At 40.6% G+C, this 20251-nt stretch overlaps 2 protein-coding genes across 2 annotated transcripts in view; one reads left to right on the forward strand and one right to left on the reverse strand.

Annotated features, from left to right (window-relative positions):
• Positions 1-929: 929 nt before the first annotated feature.
• Positions 930-6731, reverse strand: MED21 (mediator complex subunit 21). Its single transcript, XM_079935896.1, has 4 exons — positions 6681-6731; positions 2625-2739; positions 1978-2078; positions 930-1418 (listed from the first exon to the last, which is right to left on the reverse strand). The coding sequence occupies exons 1-4, from the start codon at positions 6720-6722 to the stop codon at positions 1242-1244; spliced, it is 435 nt and encodes a 144-aa protein (XP_079792022.1). The 5' UTR covers positions 6723-6731; the 3' UTR covers positions 930-1241.
• Positions 6732-12850: 6119 nt separating this feature from the next.
• TM7SF3 (transmembrane 7 superfamily member 3) overlaps positions 12851-20251 on the forward strand; it is a 36777-nt gene continuing 29376 nt past the window's right edge. Inside the window, exon 1 of the mRNA XM_079935894.1 lies at positions 12851-13426. Coding sequence (XP_079792020.1) covers positions 13336-13426 — 91 coding nt within the window. The 5' untranslated portion in view covers positions 12851-13335. The remainder of the gene's footprint in view (positions 13427-20251) is intronic.

Genomic DNA, 20251 nt, shown 5'->3' on the forward strand with positions numbered 1-20251 from the left:
CTATCCTGAAGCTATGCATATTTTCCTAAGAATGTCTTCTAAAAATTTTAGATATTTGCCCTTCACCTGGCATGAAATTTTTTTTTTCTTTTTCCTTTTCTGTAACAGCTTTATTGGGAAATAATTAGCATACCATAAGTCACCCTTTTAAAGTATGTATTTCAGTGTTTTTCAGTAAACTCAGTTGTGCAACAACGTCCACTAATTCCAAAACATTTTCATCACCCCAAAAAGAAACCCCATAGGCACTGAATTTAATATATAGCGTATATATAACCAACATCCAGCACAATTTCTATTATTTCCCCAGTGATTCACATCATTGCCATCACAAATCAAGTTTTCCGATCTGCGTGGATTTCTGTTAGATCTCTCTATTCTCTTCCACTGGCCTATTTATCTATCCCTGCACTAATACATGCTGTCTTATTAAAGCAAGCTGTCATTCTGTATTTTCTAATGAGAATACTGATTTCTACTGACACTTTGTACTTCCATATAAATTTTAGAAATAACTTGTCAATTTCCACAGAAATCCCAGTTGGAAACTGAGTTAAAATTCTGGGGGCTTCCCGGGGCTTCCCTGGTGGCGCAGTGGTTGAGAGTCCGCCTGCTGATGCAGGGGACATGGGTTCGTGCCCCCGGTCCGGGAGGATCCCACATGCCGCGGAGCGGCTGGGCCCGTGAGCCATGGCCGCTGAGCCTGCGCGTCCGGAGCCTGTGCTCCGCAACGGGAGAGGCCACAGCAGGGAGAGGCCCGCGTACCGCAAAATAAATAAATAAATAAATAAAAGAGACAGAAGGATATCAACCTAAATTCAAAAGTCCACTATCTCTGCATTTACCACCTCTCCTCTGGCTTGAGGGATGTTTTGATTTGTAAAGACTGTAGAAATATGACAAAAATAAAGACAAATTACATCACAACAGAATTTTATAGTACATCTGTTTAATTATATTATGACCATTAATGCAATATCTGCCTCAATAATTTAACCCAGATAACAATTTAAAAAAATGGCATAATGACAGTTTAAAGCTGGTTCAATCACGATTTTACAAGCTTATTATTAAGAGTGAAAACAGAAGACTATTTAAAATAGCTAAGAAGATAACATGTGTCATAGTGCTTAACGTTTCTGTAACTGTTGGTAAGGCTTCCATCTAAATCTGATGCAGAATTCTCAATGGCATTGAAACAGTTCTTTTCTCAGCCGCACGCACGGTATAGATACACTGTGCTATGAGTCTGGAAGAGACTGGCTATGGGTGCCACTTCTTGTCTTCAGCTGGGACTGTGCAATATCAGCAAGTGCGCTCTGTATCTTTTCCAGAAGCATGTCCCCTCGATAAACAACATCCTCCAGACACGTAGCAGCTTCGTGATTTTCTTCTTCCAGCTTATACAAGCTTGCAGCCTTTATAAGACACAAATTTAAGAATGTTCTGAGAAATGAAAAACTTGGAGATTAAAGAAAGTTGAGGCGGAAAGAACCTGCAGTAGAAGTATTTACTTTTAAATCTGATGACTACCCAACCATTGTGATAGAGTTTTCAGTTGCAGAATCCTAAGATCAGATAAAACTTTCAGTGGCAGAAATCCTAAGATCAGAGTCTTCCCTGTATGAATTAACTTAAAAGATGACTTCGATTGGAGATCTCTGGATGGCTACATGAGACTTCCTTCCACGCTGCTTTCGGACACTACTATTCTACTCCACACCCAGAATGTGCCCCTCCTCTCACTCTTTGCAAGGAAAAGAAGCAAACTGAGGAAAATGGCAAGTTTTCTTTAAGCTCAAAATTGGACAATTATACACATTCAGCTCAGTCTTTAACAGACTACAGTAGTTCACAGTAAAATTCCCACTTCAAAATTTAGATTAACTTTGAAAATTGTAACAAAAGGCACTAAATCTATCTCTTTAATTCAAAATTCTCTACTCACAAAATTCTCAAAGGAAAAGATATTTTTACCTGTAAAGCAGCTGTAGATTCTTCACTGGGTAAGGAATCTATCAAAACATCAATGTCTTTTGCTGTTCGTGCAATCAACGCTGCAAAAAGCTGGGCATATTCTAGAGAAAGATGGTACTCGTTTAGGATATTAGAGAATCTCAAGTTTTCAGAAAGAGAAATTAAACTTTATGAAAACAGAAAACTTCATAACTTTTTCTGTAGCAGGCTTCTAATGATTAAAGTGTAATTTCAACACATCAATTCTATTACGTTTGAGAATTAGCTTTAATATTATCTCAAATTGGAATGTAAGCATAATGTATATCATTTCATTTATTAGGACAATACAGTGGTCACTTGAATAAAGGAATCTATAAATGGGATGCCTTTCTTATTAAGGTCCCTCAAGTAAAATTCAGCTAAATTCATACAATTCTCCTCTAAACAAGTAAAACGTCTGTTATTTGACAAGAAAAGAATTATGAGGTGTTACATAAATTGACTATAACAAATTCATTTCTTTTATGACAAACTTGCAGTAATATTCTCAAACAATAACATTTTTAGAAAGCCATAAATAAGTTGAATTTTTCAATAAATCTAATTTTAAGGGATTACAGGTAATGTGAGAGTCAAACTAAGAGAAGCCAAGAAAATCTATTTACCTTCTGTAGGATTAGCTGGCTGATCTTTGTTAATGGCTGTCTGAATATTACTAAAAGAGGCAGGAGGACCACACTGCTGCAACACTCCAATGGCATTACAAAACTGATCCGCAAGCTTGAGGCCAAAGGAAAGGTGGCAAAGTTAGAAAGGATTTATCTGTTTTACCGATTTTATTGGTAACGGCAGCAACAATGTTCCTATTATAATGGTCTCTGAGCAAGAAAATAAAACAGAAAGGAGTAATTCTGGATAACATAAACCAGTTACTAACAATGATTAAATGTTTTAATCATACAAAGAAACTACGTTTGGTTTCAATCAAAGAAATACAAAATAATCTTTCTTTTCTTCCCAAGGTAACAGAATGACTAGAGAAATATATGCCAATACTTACTGCAAGCACAAATAAAGACTTTTGGGGAAGTAGTGGTGGAAAAGAGCAAATGTGATAGGCAAATATCTAAGAATGGCCCCAGGGTAAATTTTAAAATGTGACCCCTTTTCTCAAACTAGAGTAGTTACAAGAATAAAAGTGGGGAAAAGACTGCACCTTAAGTATTCTGAAATGTTTTTCTCCAGGACTCAAGCTGTGAACTCCCAGGGCTCTAAAAGTATTCCTTAATCAGTTTTGAAGATTGAGAATACCAAGTCCTTACAGAAACCATGTCCCATGGGGTTAATGGAAGCTGTCACGCTAACAAAAATACTGGAGTATGTCTTACAGAACAGCAGATAAGGGAACAGCTCGTTAGAAACCCCTCTGCTTGTAACCTGCCTTTAATGATTAAGACTGCTTTAGTTTTTTTTTCTTTCCCTAATTGCACACCCTCCAAGCTTCACGTAGCCCATGTCATACCACACCAGACTTCTTACCACCCCTACAGATAACACTGCTGATGCGTGCATCACTGTAGTAACAGGGGCTTAAGTTGTTTTCCAGAAATTTGGAAGATTTGGAGTGGGCCCCTGCCCAGTTCAGACCACCTAAGAATTGTTGGGACCACCAACCCTAAAACTGGTCCCATGCACAACACCAATTACCTCACCTTTTCCCTACCTCCACCCACCCTTCCCCAGGCCTGAGAACACCCTGCTTCTTTAACCCATAAAATCTCAAGCCTCTTGCCTTCTGGGAAGCAATCTGAGATTTGTTCTCCTGTCTCCTCACTCCGCTGCCTCCTGAATAAATAAACCCCTTCTCTGCTATGAAACTCGGTGTCTCAGTGTTCGGCCTGCTCCAAGTCCAGCAAACAAACCTGGCTCCATAACATTACCATCTCCAAACCTAAGATTCCTAGTCTCCCCACCAACTGCTCTCCATAGTCCCGACCTCTCAAACCTCAATTCCTTATCTCCAATCAGTGAATCAGCATTTCCACTAAGATTCACTGCCATTATTTGAATGACAGAACTCAAAGTCAACTGTTTCCTTTGTTTAATATCTAATTTCTATTGAGAATCTCCTAGTGAACCAGTCTAACTTCAGACTCAACTTTCATCTTCAAATCCTGCTAATACTACTACAAATCTTTCCCTTTTCCTTCTACCATCACTGCTGCTGTTAGTTCAACTTCACACAAGAATTGTTTACAACAGACTCCTTATTAATTTCTAGTTCTTATTTTCTTTTTTAAAATTATTTATTTATTTATTTTTGGCTGCTTTGGGTCTTTGTTGCTGCAAGCCGGCTTTCTCTAGTTGTGGCGAGTGGGGGCTACTCTTTGTTGTGGTGCACGGGCTTCTCACTGGGGTGGCTTCTCTTGTTGCGGAGCACAGGCTCTAGGTGCAGGGGCTTCAGTAGTTGCAGCTCAAGGGCTCAGTAGTTGTGGCTCGCCGTCTCTAGAGCACAGGCTCAGGGGTTGTGACGCACAGGCTTAGCTGCTCCGCAGCATGTGGGATCTTCCCAGACCAGGGATCGAACCCGTGTCCCCTGCATTGGCAGGCAAATTCTTAACCACTGTGCCACCAGGGAAGTTCCTAGTTCTTATTATTTTCTATGTTATTTTACTCTGCTCAAAAATTTTGAGTTTGCCCCAGCATGGTCTTCAAGATAAATCTCCAAGTCTTCAGGCTATTTCAAAGCTTTCAATAATCTAAGTCAACTCTACTTGTTCATTATCTACTCCTCCTTCACATATGCCTGACTGGTGATAAATTCATTCCTGACTACACTGCTTTTGCTCACATTTTGCAAAGGTAATAGAGTGGCAGTCACTGCTCTGAAGCTGTACAAATGTGGATTCTAATTCTGGTTCTGCTAACTCGAGTTTCTTTTAATTTTTAAATTGGGAACATTCTCACATTATAGCATTGTTATGAAGAAGACAGAAAACACACACAAATATTCAACACACTGGCTATTTGCTCTGTCCTTATGAAGCTCTCAAAATCCATTTATTCAACAAATACTTATCAAAAATCAACTCTATGACAAGCATTGTATATAACTGTATAAACACACTGATACAGTGAACAAGACAGTTTCTGCTCTCATGGAGTTCTCAGTGGGTAAAATAAATTTTATTTTAATAATTTCACAAATAATTACAATTCAGATAAATGCTAATAAGATTCCCTCTATTTTAATTAATATCACTCAACAGTTCACTTTACTTCAGCACTTACAGCTGAAAACACTCAATTCATTACAACTCATAACCACATACTGCCTTTGCATTATTTAAATGTCTCTTGAGTATATGACATCGTTCTAATCAGACTGTAAACTCCTCAAGGAGTATTTCTCTGTAACCATGGTGGTGCACCCATCATGGATACCAGGCACCCATACCAGTTAACCTAGAGGTTTTTCTCCAAAATCCAATGATCAGCCTGCCTACCATGGAGTTAAGGGCCATATTCACTTTTCCTTACCATCCTTCTGGCTGAGACATGTATGAATACACAACATTTCCCCTAAAATAACATTTGTATCCAGCTGCATCATTACAATTTGATTTTGTAAAGCGTCAAAGGAGTATCTCCTTGAGGGAGACTGGTTGGCAGCCCAGGCAAGTCACCAAAGGTAGAATTTACCTTGGTGAATTCATCAACATTTAGGGGCTGGCCCTCACACACAAAGTAGATCAGTTTCTTGTGAGCAGATTCACACTCTTCAAGTGCACAAAGACTAATAACAGGAATACCAACTTATTAGCTTCCGCTGAGAAAAAACTGGCAAGAGACCAGGTACTTAGATTTTCCAGTCAACATCTCACCTGGGACATCAAATTATAAATAGAATAACAGAAATGTAAACAAGTTAGCTCTTAATGGTAATAAGTATATGAATTCTTTGGTTTGCATATACTTTCTACGTACACATAACAGGAAAAATAATCAGAAGGATCAAAGTAAGGGGGTCTACTCACAACACCTGACTTTTCATAAGGAGTAAACCCACTGGCAGGCATTTTAAAAACCTTAAATAAAGATATACGAAGGTCAGAAGATTGACTATCATAAAGACGTCGGTTTTCCCTAAACTGACATGCTGGGGGCGTAGCCAAGAGATGGAACCCTTGGTCTATAGGAACCAACTAAGATGAAACAAAACTTTTCACTTTACTATCACTCCCGCCCCAACCTGAAAATTTTGGCGAAGGAATATTCTCGGCTAACATCTAATGGCAAAAATCCAATCATTAAGAACAAGAATTGCCCTCCGTGGGTTAAAATTGATAAGGGGAAAAAAGCTTCCGCTTCCTCTCCCCTCCCGGCCAAAGAATCCCATAAGCACCACTGACAAGCAAATAAAACCTTTCCGAGAGAACATGATAAGGCCGTGAAGCGTGACAGTCCACGCAGTCCTGTCACGGAGTGGAGTGAGATTCTCCACTTCGCAGGCTAAGAGGCCGCTGGCTCCCGCACCGCCCCGCCGCCGGCCTAAGACCTTCCAGACCGCGGCGCCGCCTCCCCCCAACCCCAGCGCTTGATGCTGAAGCCCGGCCTCACTCCACTCCCCACTTCCGAGTTTTGTCCCTCGGACCTCTTTTTCTGCCTTGCTTTCCCTCGGGAAAGACGACGACGGAGATTAATCGCGCGCAATTACTCACCGAGTTCACGGCGTCCTGCAACTGCGTGAGCCGATCCGCCATGTTCCTCCCGCAAACAAAGAAACGCGAGAATAGCTGCTCGTACGCAATTGGGCAGCTCTAGGATGCGTCATGGCCAATCACAGGGCTGCGTTCTTGGAGTGGGTGGAGTCAAGCCTTACTCCACGCCCGGCGCGAAGTGGGAGGGACTTTCCGGAGGCCTACTTTATATGGACTACTTCCACCTGGGGCGACTCAACTGTGCGCACGTTCGGTAACGCGGGGACTGTACAGGGCCCACTTTGCTTGGGGTGCCAACATACTTTCTCGTGGCTTTTAGGTGTTAAACACTTTACAGAGATTGTTGGATTATGCGGTTTTTAAAAGTAATTTTCCCTATCCTCCCTTGTATCCATTTATAAACATCGCCTTGAATACTTGCATGGACCACAAAACATACACAGCAAACAACTAAAGAATACTTGGGAGTCACGGTACCGACTTGAGTGTCAAGAAATCCAAATTAAAATTCAGCAAGTAATCAGGACGGGCTGTGTTCGGGTGCCCCTCCGTTGCTTTTGGGTGCGGAACGCCTGGATACGTATTTAAATGTGGGTGTGCTGGGGCAGCTGACACACGTGAGATGGAAAGTGTCCAAAACTAGTACTAAACTGAGCTGTAATGGCCGTGTTGGAAGATTATGGAAAACATAGGTCTTGTGGGCAAAAGTGAGAGGAGGAAGACGGTAAGGTAAGAGGTAAGGTGTAATCAGCATCTCTTGTTTGTGTGACTGCGAGAAACTCGGTAAGGAACAGAGCAGGGTTGGTGGAGAAGAGAGTGGAAGTTTCACAGTGGGAAAGAGGAGGTTCCTGGAAAATAAGCCAGGTGTGTAGGTGCGGTATGTTCAGTTTTAAAAAAGATAAGCTGTGCAATTTAGGCTTAGACTTGGTACCTATTGAGGGTTTCAGTGTGGAGAGTGATGGTCGAAACTTGGTATTTAAGGAAAGTTAGAGCTGGGGATAGTCTGGAAAGAAATGAGGCTGGAATCAGCTAATGACTGCTTTGTGGACTTGAGACAAACTCACGGACCCTCCTCCTCAGGCTGATTATCCCTGATTACCCTCCTGGGGTTGGGGGAGGGTGGAGAAAACTCTCCGTTGGGAACTCGGCTTGTGGGATCTACTCCAGCCCTAGCTGGGAAGCTCCACTTCTGCTTCACCACCACATGACCCCATCTCCAAACAATCGACAAAACTGCTGGGACCTAATTGGGAACCTCTACAGGTGAGGCACCTCCCCCCTTAATGGGATTATTGAGAGAATTCTAATTTGTTTTAACTGTAATATGGGGTAAGCTTGTGACCCTCTCTTCTCACCCCCAGCTGAGAGTGTTCCTTACTGAATGTCTGCCACGTGCCAGAAAGTTATGTGGGTGCTGGGTTTGCAAAGATGAATAAGCCAGGGGCTCACAAGGAGGAGGGGTCTGCAGTTATTCAAGAATGAGGTGAGTTGGGCCTAGACTAGGGTGTTGAGCCTGAGAAGAGAAGACAAGGCTAGTTTTGAAGGAAAAATTCACACGGATTGGTGCCTGGCTGGATACAGAGGGATGAATGACAGCACCCATGAAGGGAGAATACTAAGTTTTGTAGCCTGATTGAAGAGAATTTGGGCACTTGGGGTAGAACCACTCTGAAGCAACTCCTATTACAACCCAACTTCCATCCTGTTGTCCTGTCGTTACGTTCCTTACAGTTTTCAGTAGCTCCACAGAGACTTCAGGTTGATGTTCAGCCATTTCTGCTTGGGTTTCAAGGTTGACCATAATCTGGCTCTAGGAAACAGATTCCCGCCTCCTCGTGCAATAGTTTTCTGAGTGAAATAATCACTTCAGATTATTCAGCCACAGCCCCTGAAAACTTTTGTTTTTCCTGCGCTTCTTAAGCCTCTTCTGGCCATGGACCCCTAAAGAATCAGATGAAAACTGTGGACCTTTTCCCAGACCAGGCTCTCAAAATTTTGCATACATTTTCAGGGGTTTATGAACCTCTTGAAGCTGTGGACTTCAGGTAATAATCCACCTGCAAAATACAGTCTTATATGTGTAGCTCAGGATGCCTCAACAATGGCTCTATTGACGTTTGAGGCTGATTATATTCTCTGTTCTGAGGTGCTGTCCTGTGCATTGTAGGATGTTTGTCAGCATCCCTGTCCTCTACTCACGAGATGAGAGTAGCAACGCCCCCCCACCCAGTCGTGACAACACAAAATATCTCCAGATATTCCCAGATGACTCCTAGCAAGTGTGGGGCAAAATTGCCTCCAATTGATAACCACTCAATTCTTTACCTTTATCAAAACAATTTCTTTGCTGTTATTTAATTCACACTCGATCTTTTAAAGTTTTACTTTTTACTTTTAATGTAAATTTTATGAATTACTAGATTCCACATGGACCCCTTCTCTCTCATGATTTTGACTTTTTTTTTTTTTTTTTGCAGTACGCGGGCCTCTCACTGTTGTGGCCTCTCCCGTTGCGGAGCACAGGCTCCATACGCGCAGGCTCAGCGGCCATGGCTCAGGGGCCCAGCCGCTCCGCGGCATGTGGGGTCTTCCCGGACCGGGGCATGAACCCGCGCCCCCTGCATAGGCAGGCGGACTCTCAACCACTGCGCCACCAGGGAAGAAGCCCCGACATTTTTTTCATATGCTTTTTAATTTGCTTTTCTTGAATCCCCTACTGGATTATATGGTTTTAAGAGGAGGAACTCAGTATTATGTATCTCTTATCTTTGAAACACAATTTTGGTATGTCCTTTTAAACTTTATATTATTAAAAGTTTCAAACATACACAAAAGTAGAGAGAATAGTATGGTGAACACTCATGTACCCACCACCCAGCTTTGATTTTTTTATCAACTCATAGCCAATCTTGTAGTAAGTACTTTGATTTTTTTAATCTGTAGTGACTCCCTATTTTTTCAGGAAAAAAAGTCTTTAACAGTTCTTTAACTTGACATTCTAGACCCTTAACTACCTTTATTACCTACTCAGTCACAATTTATTAAACATCTGAACTGTTCCAAGCACTGTGCTGAAATACTGTAAATAAGCATTTGTTACATTAGATTCTTTGCAATTCCCTACAGATGCTCTGCTGTTTCGTACTCCTATGCACATCATATAAGATGCATTAATTCTCTCTTCCTTGTATGAAAAGCCCACACTTCCATCCCTACCTCGATTTTGTTCCCCTGTTGATCATCCACTCAGCTTTAAACCTCAGTTTAAACATTTCTTTCTTGATAAAACCTTTCCTGAAACCCTGGAGTAAGTTAGTTGCTCCCAATCTTCAGAATTGTTCCTTGTACTTGTTATTCCATTTAACACATTGAGGTTTAATTATCCATACATGACTCTAATTCACTCACCACCATGAGCTACTTGTGGGCAGGAAACATATTTTAATTGTTTCCATATTGCCAATGCCTAGCACCTAGCATTTAGCCTGACACTTAGAAGACTCTGAATGCATATTTATGGACTAAATGAATGAGTTTCCTAGCATAATCATTTCCATGTTACTAAATAAACATTTATTGAATTTAATTTAATGAACACAGTCCAAAGAATGTAACCCACAGGAAGAACAAGTGTTAAAAAATACAGAGCAATAAAATGGATAACTAATAAGAACCTGCTGTATAAAAAAAATAAATAAAATTCTAAAATTCCAAAAAAAAAAACCCAGAGCAAAGGTGAGGTTAGAATGAGATAGAATACATGGGCAAGCTTCACAGAGCACCTTTCCTGCCTTTCCCCTGGAGCTCTATTCCCATCTCCATCCACGGTGTCTTGGGCTTTGTCAAAAATCTAGGATAGGTTGCCTGCCTTCTTTTTCTAGACTTGAAGCAGTCCTTAAGGCTCTAGTTATCTATATCTTGGATTTGGGAATCTTGTCAGTTTTTGTGTTTCCTTTCAATTCTTAGGAATAAAAACTCATCTGCAAAGCTGCTGGGCCCATTTGCTTCACAGGTTGCCAGTGGAACTCTGACATGAGCAAGGAACCCCAGCCAATATTCTTCCCAAGCTGTTACAGTATTTTGAAGCCAAGGTAATGAGGCCCTCTGCTGCTTACTGACACATCTGTCATCAGCTGTCCACTGCAGGCACAGGGAACTGCAATGCTAAAGTGTGGAAGAGAGGGAATGGGGTTAGTTCAGGGAAGTGAAATTAATTCAGCATGGCCAGCATAGAGGAGTTGAGTTGCAGCAAGAACCTGGAGAGCTGGACAGGCGCTACATCATGAAAAACATTATGTGTCATACTCAGGAAGATGGACTGTTATCCTGAATGCTTTTACCAGAAAACCTTTAGAAGTATATCTTTAAAAAATTTTTATTTTCTTATTCAAAAGCCATACACATTCAATGTAGAAATTTTACAAAGAGCAGAAATGTGCAGAGAAAATCATTCTTAATCCAATCACCTGGAGATAAACTCTTTTAAACATTTTAATAATGTTCTTTCAACCTTTCTATGCATATAAACATGAATGCATATTAAAAAGAAAACAAAATAAAGCTTATACTATATACATACATATATATATTGCTTTTTAACTTGCCTTTTCATAAACACTTCCTGATCAATCAGTTGCCTTTTAAAAAATGATTTTTGAAGGGCTACAAGGTATTCTATTATATGGCTATGTTACAGGTTATTTAATTAACTTATTGTTGGGCATTTAGGTTGTTTTAGTTTTTTTGCTATTGTAAATAACATCTTGAACAGTTTTGTGCACTAATATATATATATAAAATTTTTATACATATTTACATACTTAAATCCAAAAGTGCAATTATCACACCAAAGCTGAGTATTTTTAAGATTTCTGATACAGCTCATGCCATAAAAAGTTGTATGAAATTACACTCTCACTAGTTAGATCTTACAATGTCTTCTCAGCTCTTTCATCCACACTCGAAGTTCTTGTTCTTTTAAAATATTTACAGCTTAGTTTCTTAATTTGATTTTGTGTGTTACTAGTGAATTTGAACATTTTTTCATGAGTTTACTGGCCATTTGTGTTTCTTTTCTTCTATTTTTTTGTTTTTTTAATTCCCTATTCATGTCGTTTGCTAACTTTTACTTTTGGTCATCAACTTGACTTTTCATATGGTTTATTGTTTATGGTGTTTATTGACTTTAATAAAATTAAAATTTTTAAGTAGCCAAATCTACCAATCTTTTCCTTTATGGTTTCCTCCTTTGCTTTTTTGCTTAGAAAGTTCCTCCACTGAATAATTCTGATCACTTCTGGTTTGGCACTGCCAGATTCCAATAGATTTTTGCTCAAATAAACTCTTAAAAGAAAAAAAAAAAAAAGACAGTTCCATCATTCTGCGATCAACTTTTTTTTTTAAACGTGTATTTCTTCTAGCTCTTTTAAGATTTTAATTTTATTTATTACTTTGGGATTTCATTGTGACAATGTGAGATAGAGTTGTAATCCTCTCTCCCCAGTACAGTGCAGCTAATCAGTTATCAGACACAATTTACTGAATAATACATCCACGGGTCCAAATGCTACCCTTATAATCGCTGCTATCATCGTCCCGGGGTTTCATCTATTGAGAGTTACTGGAAAGAGGGTATGTAGGACAGTGAATAAACACCATAGGAATAAATAGTACTACCGCAGGTGTGAACATTTAGACCAGGCAGAGGAAGGACAGTAAAAGAGTTGTGCCTATTAATATTATGGTGATTGCTATAGGTTTTTAGTTTAGTAGTGGGTTAACCACATATGGAATTTTCAACATAGTTGCTTATTAAAATAGATAACTGAAAAAGTTAAAGAGCAGGAAAAATAAAGCAGGGCAATCTTCCCCAAATAAATTTGAGTCTATAAATCTAATTCCACAATCGTCTCACGAGCCATCTGTCACATGGACTACGGTCCTTTAAACAGCCCTCACGTATAAAATTTGAGAGAGGAAGTTCAGATGAAGGTCTTGAGTCTTCGAGGATAATTTCACTTAGAGAAAACGAAACATTTTTAATTGTGGCGCTCATCACCAGCGCAATAACCACCACAGAAACAGCACTGCCCCCGTATTTTCATACCAACATATCCCTGAGGAGCTAAGGCAATTGCGACAGGGAGAAACGATCAACTCTTACCGTTTTGAGCACCAGATTCCTGTTTTTTTCCGTTTGCAAAGGAAACGCGGGAAACTGGAGCCTGGAGACGTTAGGCCGCAACAGAAAGGGTTATTTTTCACTCGAACGGTAGTTTTCGTAAGTGCGAAAGATACCAAAGTGAGAAGTACAGGTTACAACCCAGAACTTCCTGGGGGCGCCGCAGCCCCCGGCGCAAGGGTGCCCGCAGCGTCGCCGGCCGGGAGGAGGCGAGCGCCGCCCGGGCACGCCCCTCCGCTCCCGTCCCCGCCCTCGCCCCGGGGGGCGCCGACGCCGTGACGTGAGGGGCTGGAGGAGGCGTGGGGCCGCGCAGCGGTGCTGATTGCAGGAACTGGAGCCCTCTGCCGGGGCGGGGGGCGCGCGGGCTCCGCGGGGCTGGCAGGTGTGCTGCGCGTGCACCTGGCGAGCGATGGCGCCGGACGCGGGCGCCCCGGGATAGCGCGGGCTAGGTGGCGGCGCCCAGCTGGGGCAGCAATGGAGCTCCTTCGGCTGCTGCTCCTGGCTGTGTTGGCGTCGGAACCGGCGGCGGCCGCCGGAGCCGAGACCGTCGGGAACTCCAGCGAGGGTAAGGTCGGGGGCGCCTGACTGCTGCAACCCAAACTTGGTCTTGCATTTCTTGCAAGGTCAGAGTCCACCCCGAGGTCTGTCCGCGCAGCGGGGGAGGCGGTGAGTTCAGAACCGGCAGGAATGGATCGAGGTCCTTTCCTGCAGAAGGCAAGTCCCATTGCTAAGGAGGCCTTACTGTCAACCTCCTAATTTAGGTTGGGGGAATGGGAAGAGATAGGAAACTCTCTTGTTCAGACACATTATTCTCTCCCTTAGGGTGCAGCCATGTTTGTAGGTTTTATTTAACACATTAAAACACCTCTTTGCTCCCAAGTGGCTGGTCTGAGCGTCTGGACTGCGAGGCTTGATGCAGCCAAGGTGCAGCGGGTTTTTGTACTCCAAAATCTAGGTGCTTTTCAAACTGGTTATGCTCTACGGAGTTTCAGAGGAAAAGTGAACCCAGAATGGGACTTTAGACCGTAGGTCATGTGCTTGGTGAATGGATTTTAGCAATAGTTGGTGGTTTGTTAATATAAACTGTAAAAAGCGTTAATTGTGTGAAGCTGATAATCATGTGCTTTTCCACGGGGTCAAGAACATTCTTGGTTTTGTTTTGAGCTTAAGAGACTAGTTGTAGTTCTGAAACATAATATTTTCTGAATAATGTGATTCTGTTTCTGAATGCTTATCTTTGAAAAGCACTTGTGCAAACTGAATCCTAGAATTTTTGCCTAGAATTTAAGGCCAAAGCTGAAAAGGGCGGTTATAGTTTTGCAGAAAAAATAGCCTTATTTATAACAGGGCGCTAACATTCACTGCGTGCAGTACGTACCAGGTGCCTTTCATGGCAGTGTTATTTAATCCTTACAACCCTGTTAGATAATTATTGTCCTCACTGGTGGAGGATGAACCAGAGGCCCAAGACGATGCTCACTACACAAGCAAACAGCTAAGAGGGGCACAGACAGCAGATGAACCCGTGTGTCTTGCTGTCAATTTCATGGTCTTCCACTTCTACAAAGCTGCCCTCCAGTGAGAATGTTTTACTTAGTGTGGTGCTTTACACTTAATTCTTCTCTGAATTCTCATTCCTCAAAGTAGAGTCTCTTCTCCCTCCCTCATATGGCTATTTCCATTCTTCCAAGGTGAAGAATCTGAGAGATTGAGTTTGCAGATGATCAGACGAGAGAAGGAATTTGAGAAACTAATGTTTTTCAGACACTGTTTCTCACCTCTTTTCTGCGATTACAGCACTGTTATTTCCTCAACCACATTATTCTTCTGACCTTGCATCAGTATTGCTGTTGTGTGCAGGAGAGGGACAGCAGGTGGGAACTTGACTGCTGAGGGTTAATGAAAGCTGATATTCTCCACATCTGTCAGATAAAGATCAGAGTGGAAATTAAGGAAGACTTAGTTCCAGACTTGCATGATCCTCCTGGAAAACGTCTGGATTTCTATTTGAGGATTCTGATGAGTACACAAACTCGAAATTGAGTAGCTGCTGTAAGTTAGGAGGATTTACCCATCTTTAGCAGGAAGAGCTAAACACCTTGAGTAGTGGCTTAGAAGCTAAGTGAATCTTTGAAGGTGGCAGATCGAGTTCTAGAATGTCTGAGGATGGTGCTTTCTGTGACCAGCAGGAGATGAACCATACATCTAAACAGTTTTCCCTTCTCTTGGAGTCCCGGTTCCCTGCTACCCTGAACACCTTTCATTATTGATTCAGGTTCATATCTGGTAACTCACAGGAACCTACCTAGTGATTGGAGTTGAGCAGAGTGCTATTTGAACCTTCTCCAGTTTGTGCTATCCATAATGCTTAAGGAAGGTAGCAGCCCACTTGTGTAGTTGGTTGCAGGTGTTCTCTTTCTCTCAAAAGTGTGTGCATTTTTGTGTTTCCTTTCACCTTTTAGGGCTAATGAAAATTCATAAGAAAGTATCAATGAGAAATTGGGAGGGGCAGTTGAATGCTGGCCAGCTCAAGTAGCTGAATGGTTTTTGTTTTTAATATTCCATCTGAAAGAATTATGAAGACTAAGCGTTGACAGATCTGTCCTAGAATTTTTCTGTTGAGTTAAAGCAGAAACAGTGGAGGTACATTTCAGTAAATAGTAAAAAGGAAGAGGTGGAAAATTTTAAGGTTGCAAGTTTAGGATCTGATTGAGAAAGAAAAGGAACATATTGGGATTGGGCAGCTCTTTTTAGAATGGAATTATTGGAAGGAAAGAGTGACTCTGGGTAGGAATGGAGGAAGGGTATGAAAAATAGAAAAGGGTCCCCTGCTGTACGTTAGATGGCAAAAAACATTTTTGCCAGAAAAAGCAGAGCTACTGCTTTTTAGAGGAGAGCTACAGCTTAAGTGCTCAGTCTCGTGTTAGCCATTTGCCCTGTAATAGCCTTCTTTTTTTTTTGTTAAATTTATTTATTTTTGGCTGCATTGGGTCTTCATTGCTGCACGCGGGCTTTCTCTAGTTGCCGTGAACGGGGGCTACTCTTCGTTGCAGTGCGTGGGCTTCTCATTGTGGTGTCTTCTCTTGTTGCGGAGCACGAACTCTAGGTGTGCAGGCTTCAGTAGTTGTGGCACGTGGGCTCAGTAGTTGTGGCTCGCGGGCTCTAGAGCGCGAGCTCAGTAGTTGTGGCACACGGGCTTACTTGCTCCGTGGCATGTGGGATCTTCCGGGCCCAGGGCTCGAACCCGTGTCCCCTGCATTGGCAGGCGGATTCTTAACCACTGCGCCACCAGGGAAGCCCTGCCCTGTAATATCCTTGATGTGCTGTCATTCCTGTCCACTCCTCAAGTCATAAGATCTAATTATCCCTCAAAAAATGTTTCTGATGCATCCTTTTCCAGATGACTTAGAAGCGCAGCTAAGTTCCTGTTAACCTCTTCAGGATATATTTTTGTATTTGTGTCTCCCTTTGCCGTGTCTGTTTTTATAAGTAGAAATGAAATGCAGTTTCTGCCAGGCTAGACTGTTAAAGTTGTCTTGACTTTCAGTATATTTCCTTGTCGCTCTGTGGAAGTCACTTTCTCAACTCGCTGTTCATGATGGATGTGCTGGGCGTTTTATATCTGTTAGTCCTCTTCTTTCCACTAGTTTATTTGTAGGAGGACCATACTGACTGCCTGCATTTTTTTTTTTTTTTGATAAGGACATGAGCCTCTGAAACATTGGAAAGCTAATAGAAACTAATAATGATATTTTATTGTGTAGTATCGGACAGTTTACAAATTTTTTCCCATTTGATACCTTCAGCAGCCACGTGATGTATGCAGCACAGTTAACTGCATTTTACCATGAGGGAACTGAGGCCCATAGGAAATAATTACTTGTCTGAGGTCACAAAATTCAACTATCATTTACCAAACATTTACTGTGTGCCAACCAGGTACCTGGCACCGTGTGAGGCTCCGGAACATCAAATATGACAGGGCCCTGCAAGTCAGGACTCAAACCATAACTGGTTTGTTTAATATACAGTATTCTATAAAAATTGTGAAATGGCTCTTGGATTGCCAGAGGATTTTCACACAAAAGTTAGATAAAGATAACAAAGAATAGGAAAAAATATAGCTTTCCTTCCCTAATTCATCAAACTTTGTGTTAGAAGTTCTCACGCCTGGCTGGACATTAGAATCACCTGGAGCCTTGAAAAAAAGGCATGTTGGTGAAGAGACAGCTAGAAATTGAAATAGAAAATAAAAAGTAAATTTATAATACCATCAAGAAATATTAAATATTTAGGGATAATTATAAAGGGATATGTTACAATCTCTATAGAGAAGACTATACAACATTCTTGAGATGAATTAAGAAAATAAATAAATAGAGGGATATCTCAAATTCGTAGATTAGAAAAATTATGTGTTATAAAGGTATCATTTTTCCCTAAATTAATACATTCAGTGCCATGTCAATCAAATCCCAGTAGGGTTTTTTTTTGTGGAAATTGACAAGCTGCTTTCTAAAATTTATATGGAAATGAAAAAGGGCCAAAAATACTCAAGACAGTCTTGAAGAGGAAGTACAATTTGGGGCAGAAATTAAGACAGTGTAATATTGGTGTTAGGATAGGCAAATAGACCAATGGTACACAGTTAAGAGTCCAGAAATAAACCCTCACATATGTCACTTGACTTATGTGAAAGGTGGAATTGCTGAGCAGTAGGGAAACTACTTTCAATAAAGGTTGCTATGCCAACAGGATATTCATATGGGAAAATGAACCTTGACCATCCCGCCTCACACCATACATAAAAATCAGTTTCAGGTTGATTTTAGACTTAAATGTGAAAGGTAGAACAAAGTTCTAGAAGTTAACATGGGGAATGTATCTTCCTGATCTTGGAAAATGTTGGCAAAGAATTCTTTAAAATCATAAAGGAAAAACTTGAGAAATTGGACTGCATTAAAATTAAAACTTCTGTTAATCTAAAGGTAACGAGAGTGAAAAGACAAGCTATAAGAGTGGGAGAAGATATTTGTAACACATATCTGACAGAATACTTGTATCAGTGATGACTAAAGAGTTCCTAAAATTCAATAAGGACAGATAATCCAGTTTTTAAAATGGGCAAAAGGCTTAACAGACCCTTTCACAAAGAGGATATTTAAATAACCAATAGGTAAAACAAAATGTTCTTACCAAGTATTGGTGAGAGTATAGTGTAACTGGAATACTTCCTCACAAGCTGATAGAGGTCTAAATCGGCAAAACCATGTTGGATAACTGTTCAGGAGTATCTACTAAAATTGAGCATAAGTATACCCTGTTACCTGATAATTCTACTCATAGGTTCCACCCAATAGAAATGTGCACATGTGCACCAAAAGACACATACAAAAAATTGTCTGAATGGAGTTATTTATAATTACTCCAAACTAGAAATAGTCCAAATGTTTGTTAACAGTAGAATAGATAAATAAATTGTGATATATTTATTTCATGAAGCATACAACAATGAAAGTGAATGAATAGCAGTTACGATAGCAGCTGGGATGAATCTCAGAAATAAAATGTTGATTTTTAAAAAGCTAGACACAAAAGAATTCATGCTGTATGATTCCATTTAATTAAATTTCAAAGAAAAAAGCCCATCTGTGGTGTTAAAAGTTAGGATCATGGTTACCTCTGGGGAGGGGGGAAGAGGTAGTGATTGGAAGAGGCCACCAGGAGACCTCTAAGAGGTTAGAATGCTGTTTCTTGATCTGGCAGTGTAAACTTTGTGCACTTCTTTGTAGGCATTTTTTTAAAAATTTAATTAATTAATTTATTTAGGCTGCGACTGGTCTTAGTTGCAGCATGCAGGATTTTTTTTTTTTTTTTAATTGCGGCATGCAAACTTTTAGTTGCGGCATGCATGTGGGATCTAGTTCCCTGACCAGGGATAGAACCTGGGGGCCCCCTGCAGTAGGAGCACGGAGTCTTACCCACTGGACCACCAGGTAAGTCCCTGAATGTTATTTTAATGAATATTTGTTTTGTAATCGATACTTGAACCCTAACCCCAGGAATTTTGATTTAACTGGTTGGAGAGGGGCCCAGGCAACAATATCTTTTAAAAAGCACCTTCAGATAATTGTAACGTACAACCAAGGTGGATGACCACTGTATTAGAATTCCTTTCTAAGAAGGACACCTCATGAGCACCACAGAAAATATGAAAAATAGGAAATGTGTAAAGAAAAGAAAACACTATTTAAAATACACCCCATAGGTACCTGTTTTTAATAGCCCTACTTACTTTGTCAAGTGACCAGTTTTTTAAAAAATAATGTATACAGTGTCTCTCCCCTTCGTTGTCTGGCTTTTTTCTGGTTCTTGTCACAGGCATTTGACTGGGGAAAGAGGGTTAGTAGGCATCACCTTCCTTTCGGAAGCTTTCGGAAATCTGTTTCTGAAATGGCAGGTGTTCTTCTCGAAGAAGTCGGAAGCAGAGACTGTCACTGTTTTTGTCTTGATCATTTTATATTCTCACAGAAGCTGTTTGTTTTCATTTCTGATTTTCTTAATGAGAACAAGACTTCTTAGTTATTTTAATTATTTAAAATCAAAGGTGATCTGCTACACTGTCACAGCAAAAACCTTCTCAAATAGGTTTATTGCTTGGCATATATATGTACACACACACACATATGTATATGTTTTTTCTAGAGTATTCTTTCACAAAATAGAACTATTTTATTTCTTATTTCTTATTCATGCTGGGATAGTAACAGCCTATATGTTCATTAGTAAGGGATTGGTTGAATAATCATGTTTACCTAGAATGGAATATTTTGTAGCTTTTAAAATGATAAAGCTAGAATTATCTGTTGATGTGGAAAGATATCTAAGACCTATGAAATGGCTATACCAAACATATTTGTGTCTTTCTTTTTCCATCTACATAGAGATGCTCATGCTGATATCTGCCTAAATCCTGAAAGATGTATACCAAACTGTTAATAGTGATTATTTCTGTACAGTGTACTTGCTGGAGGAATTAACTTTCTCTGCAGTTCTTGCCTTTTAAAATATGGCTTATGTATGATCTGGAACAATATTACCATTTTAAGGGAAAAACAAAACAGGTGACATCTGTTGAGTGTTGACAGTGTCACCATTTTGTCTAGATTGTGTCCCTGTTTTATTAATTTCACATGAAGAGTTGAGGTAGAACCTGTGTTTTGAGTGCCATCAGGAAGGAGGTTTTTTCCAAATTGTGCATTTCCTTTCTGGTAAGAACGCCTCATTATCGCTATAGAAATCTGATAAACAATGAAATGTGTAAAGAAAAGGCACTTAGGGCTTCCCTGGTGGCGCAGTGGTTAAGAATCCACCTGCCAATGCAGGGGAC

Source organism: Stenella coeruleoalba, assembly GCF_951394435.1.
Source record: "Stenella coeruleoalba genome assembly, chromosome: 11".
NCBI classification, from domain to species: domain Eukaryota; kingdom Metazoa; phylum Chordata; class Mammalia; order Artiodactyla; family Delphinidae; genus Stenella; species Stenella coeruleoalba.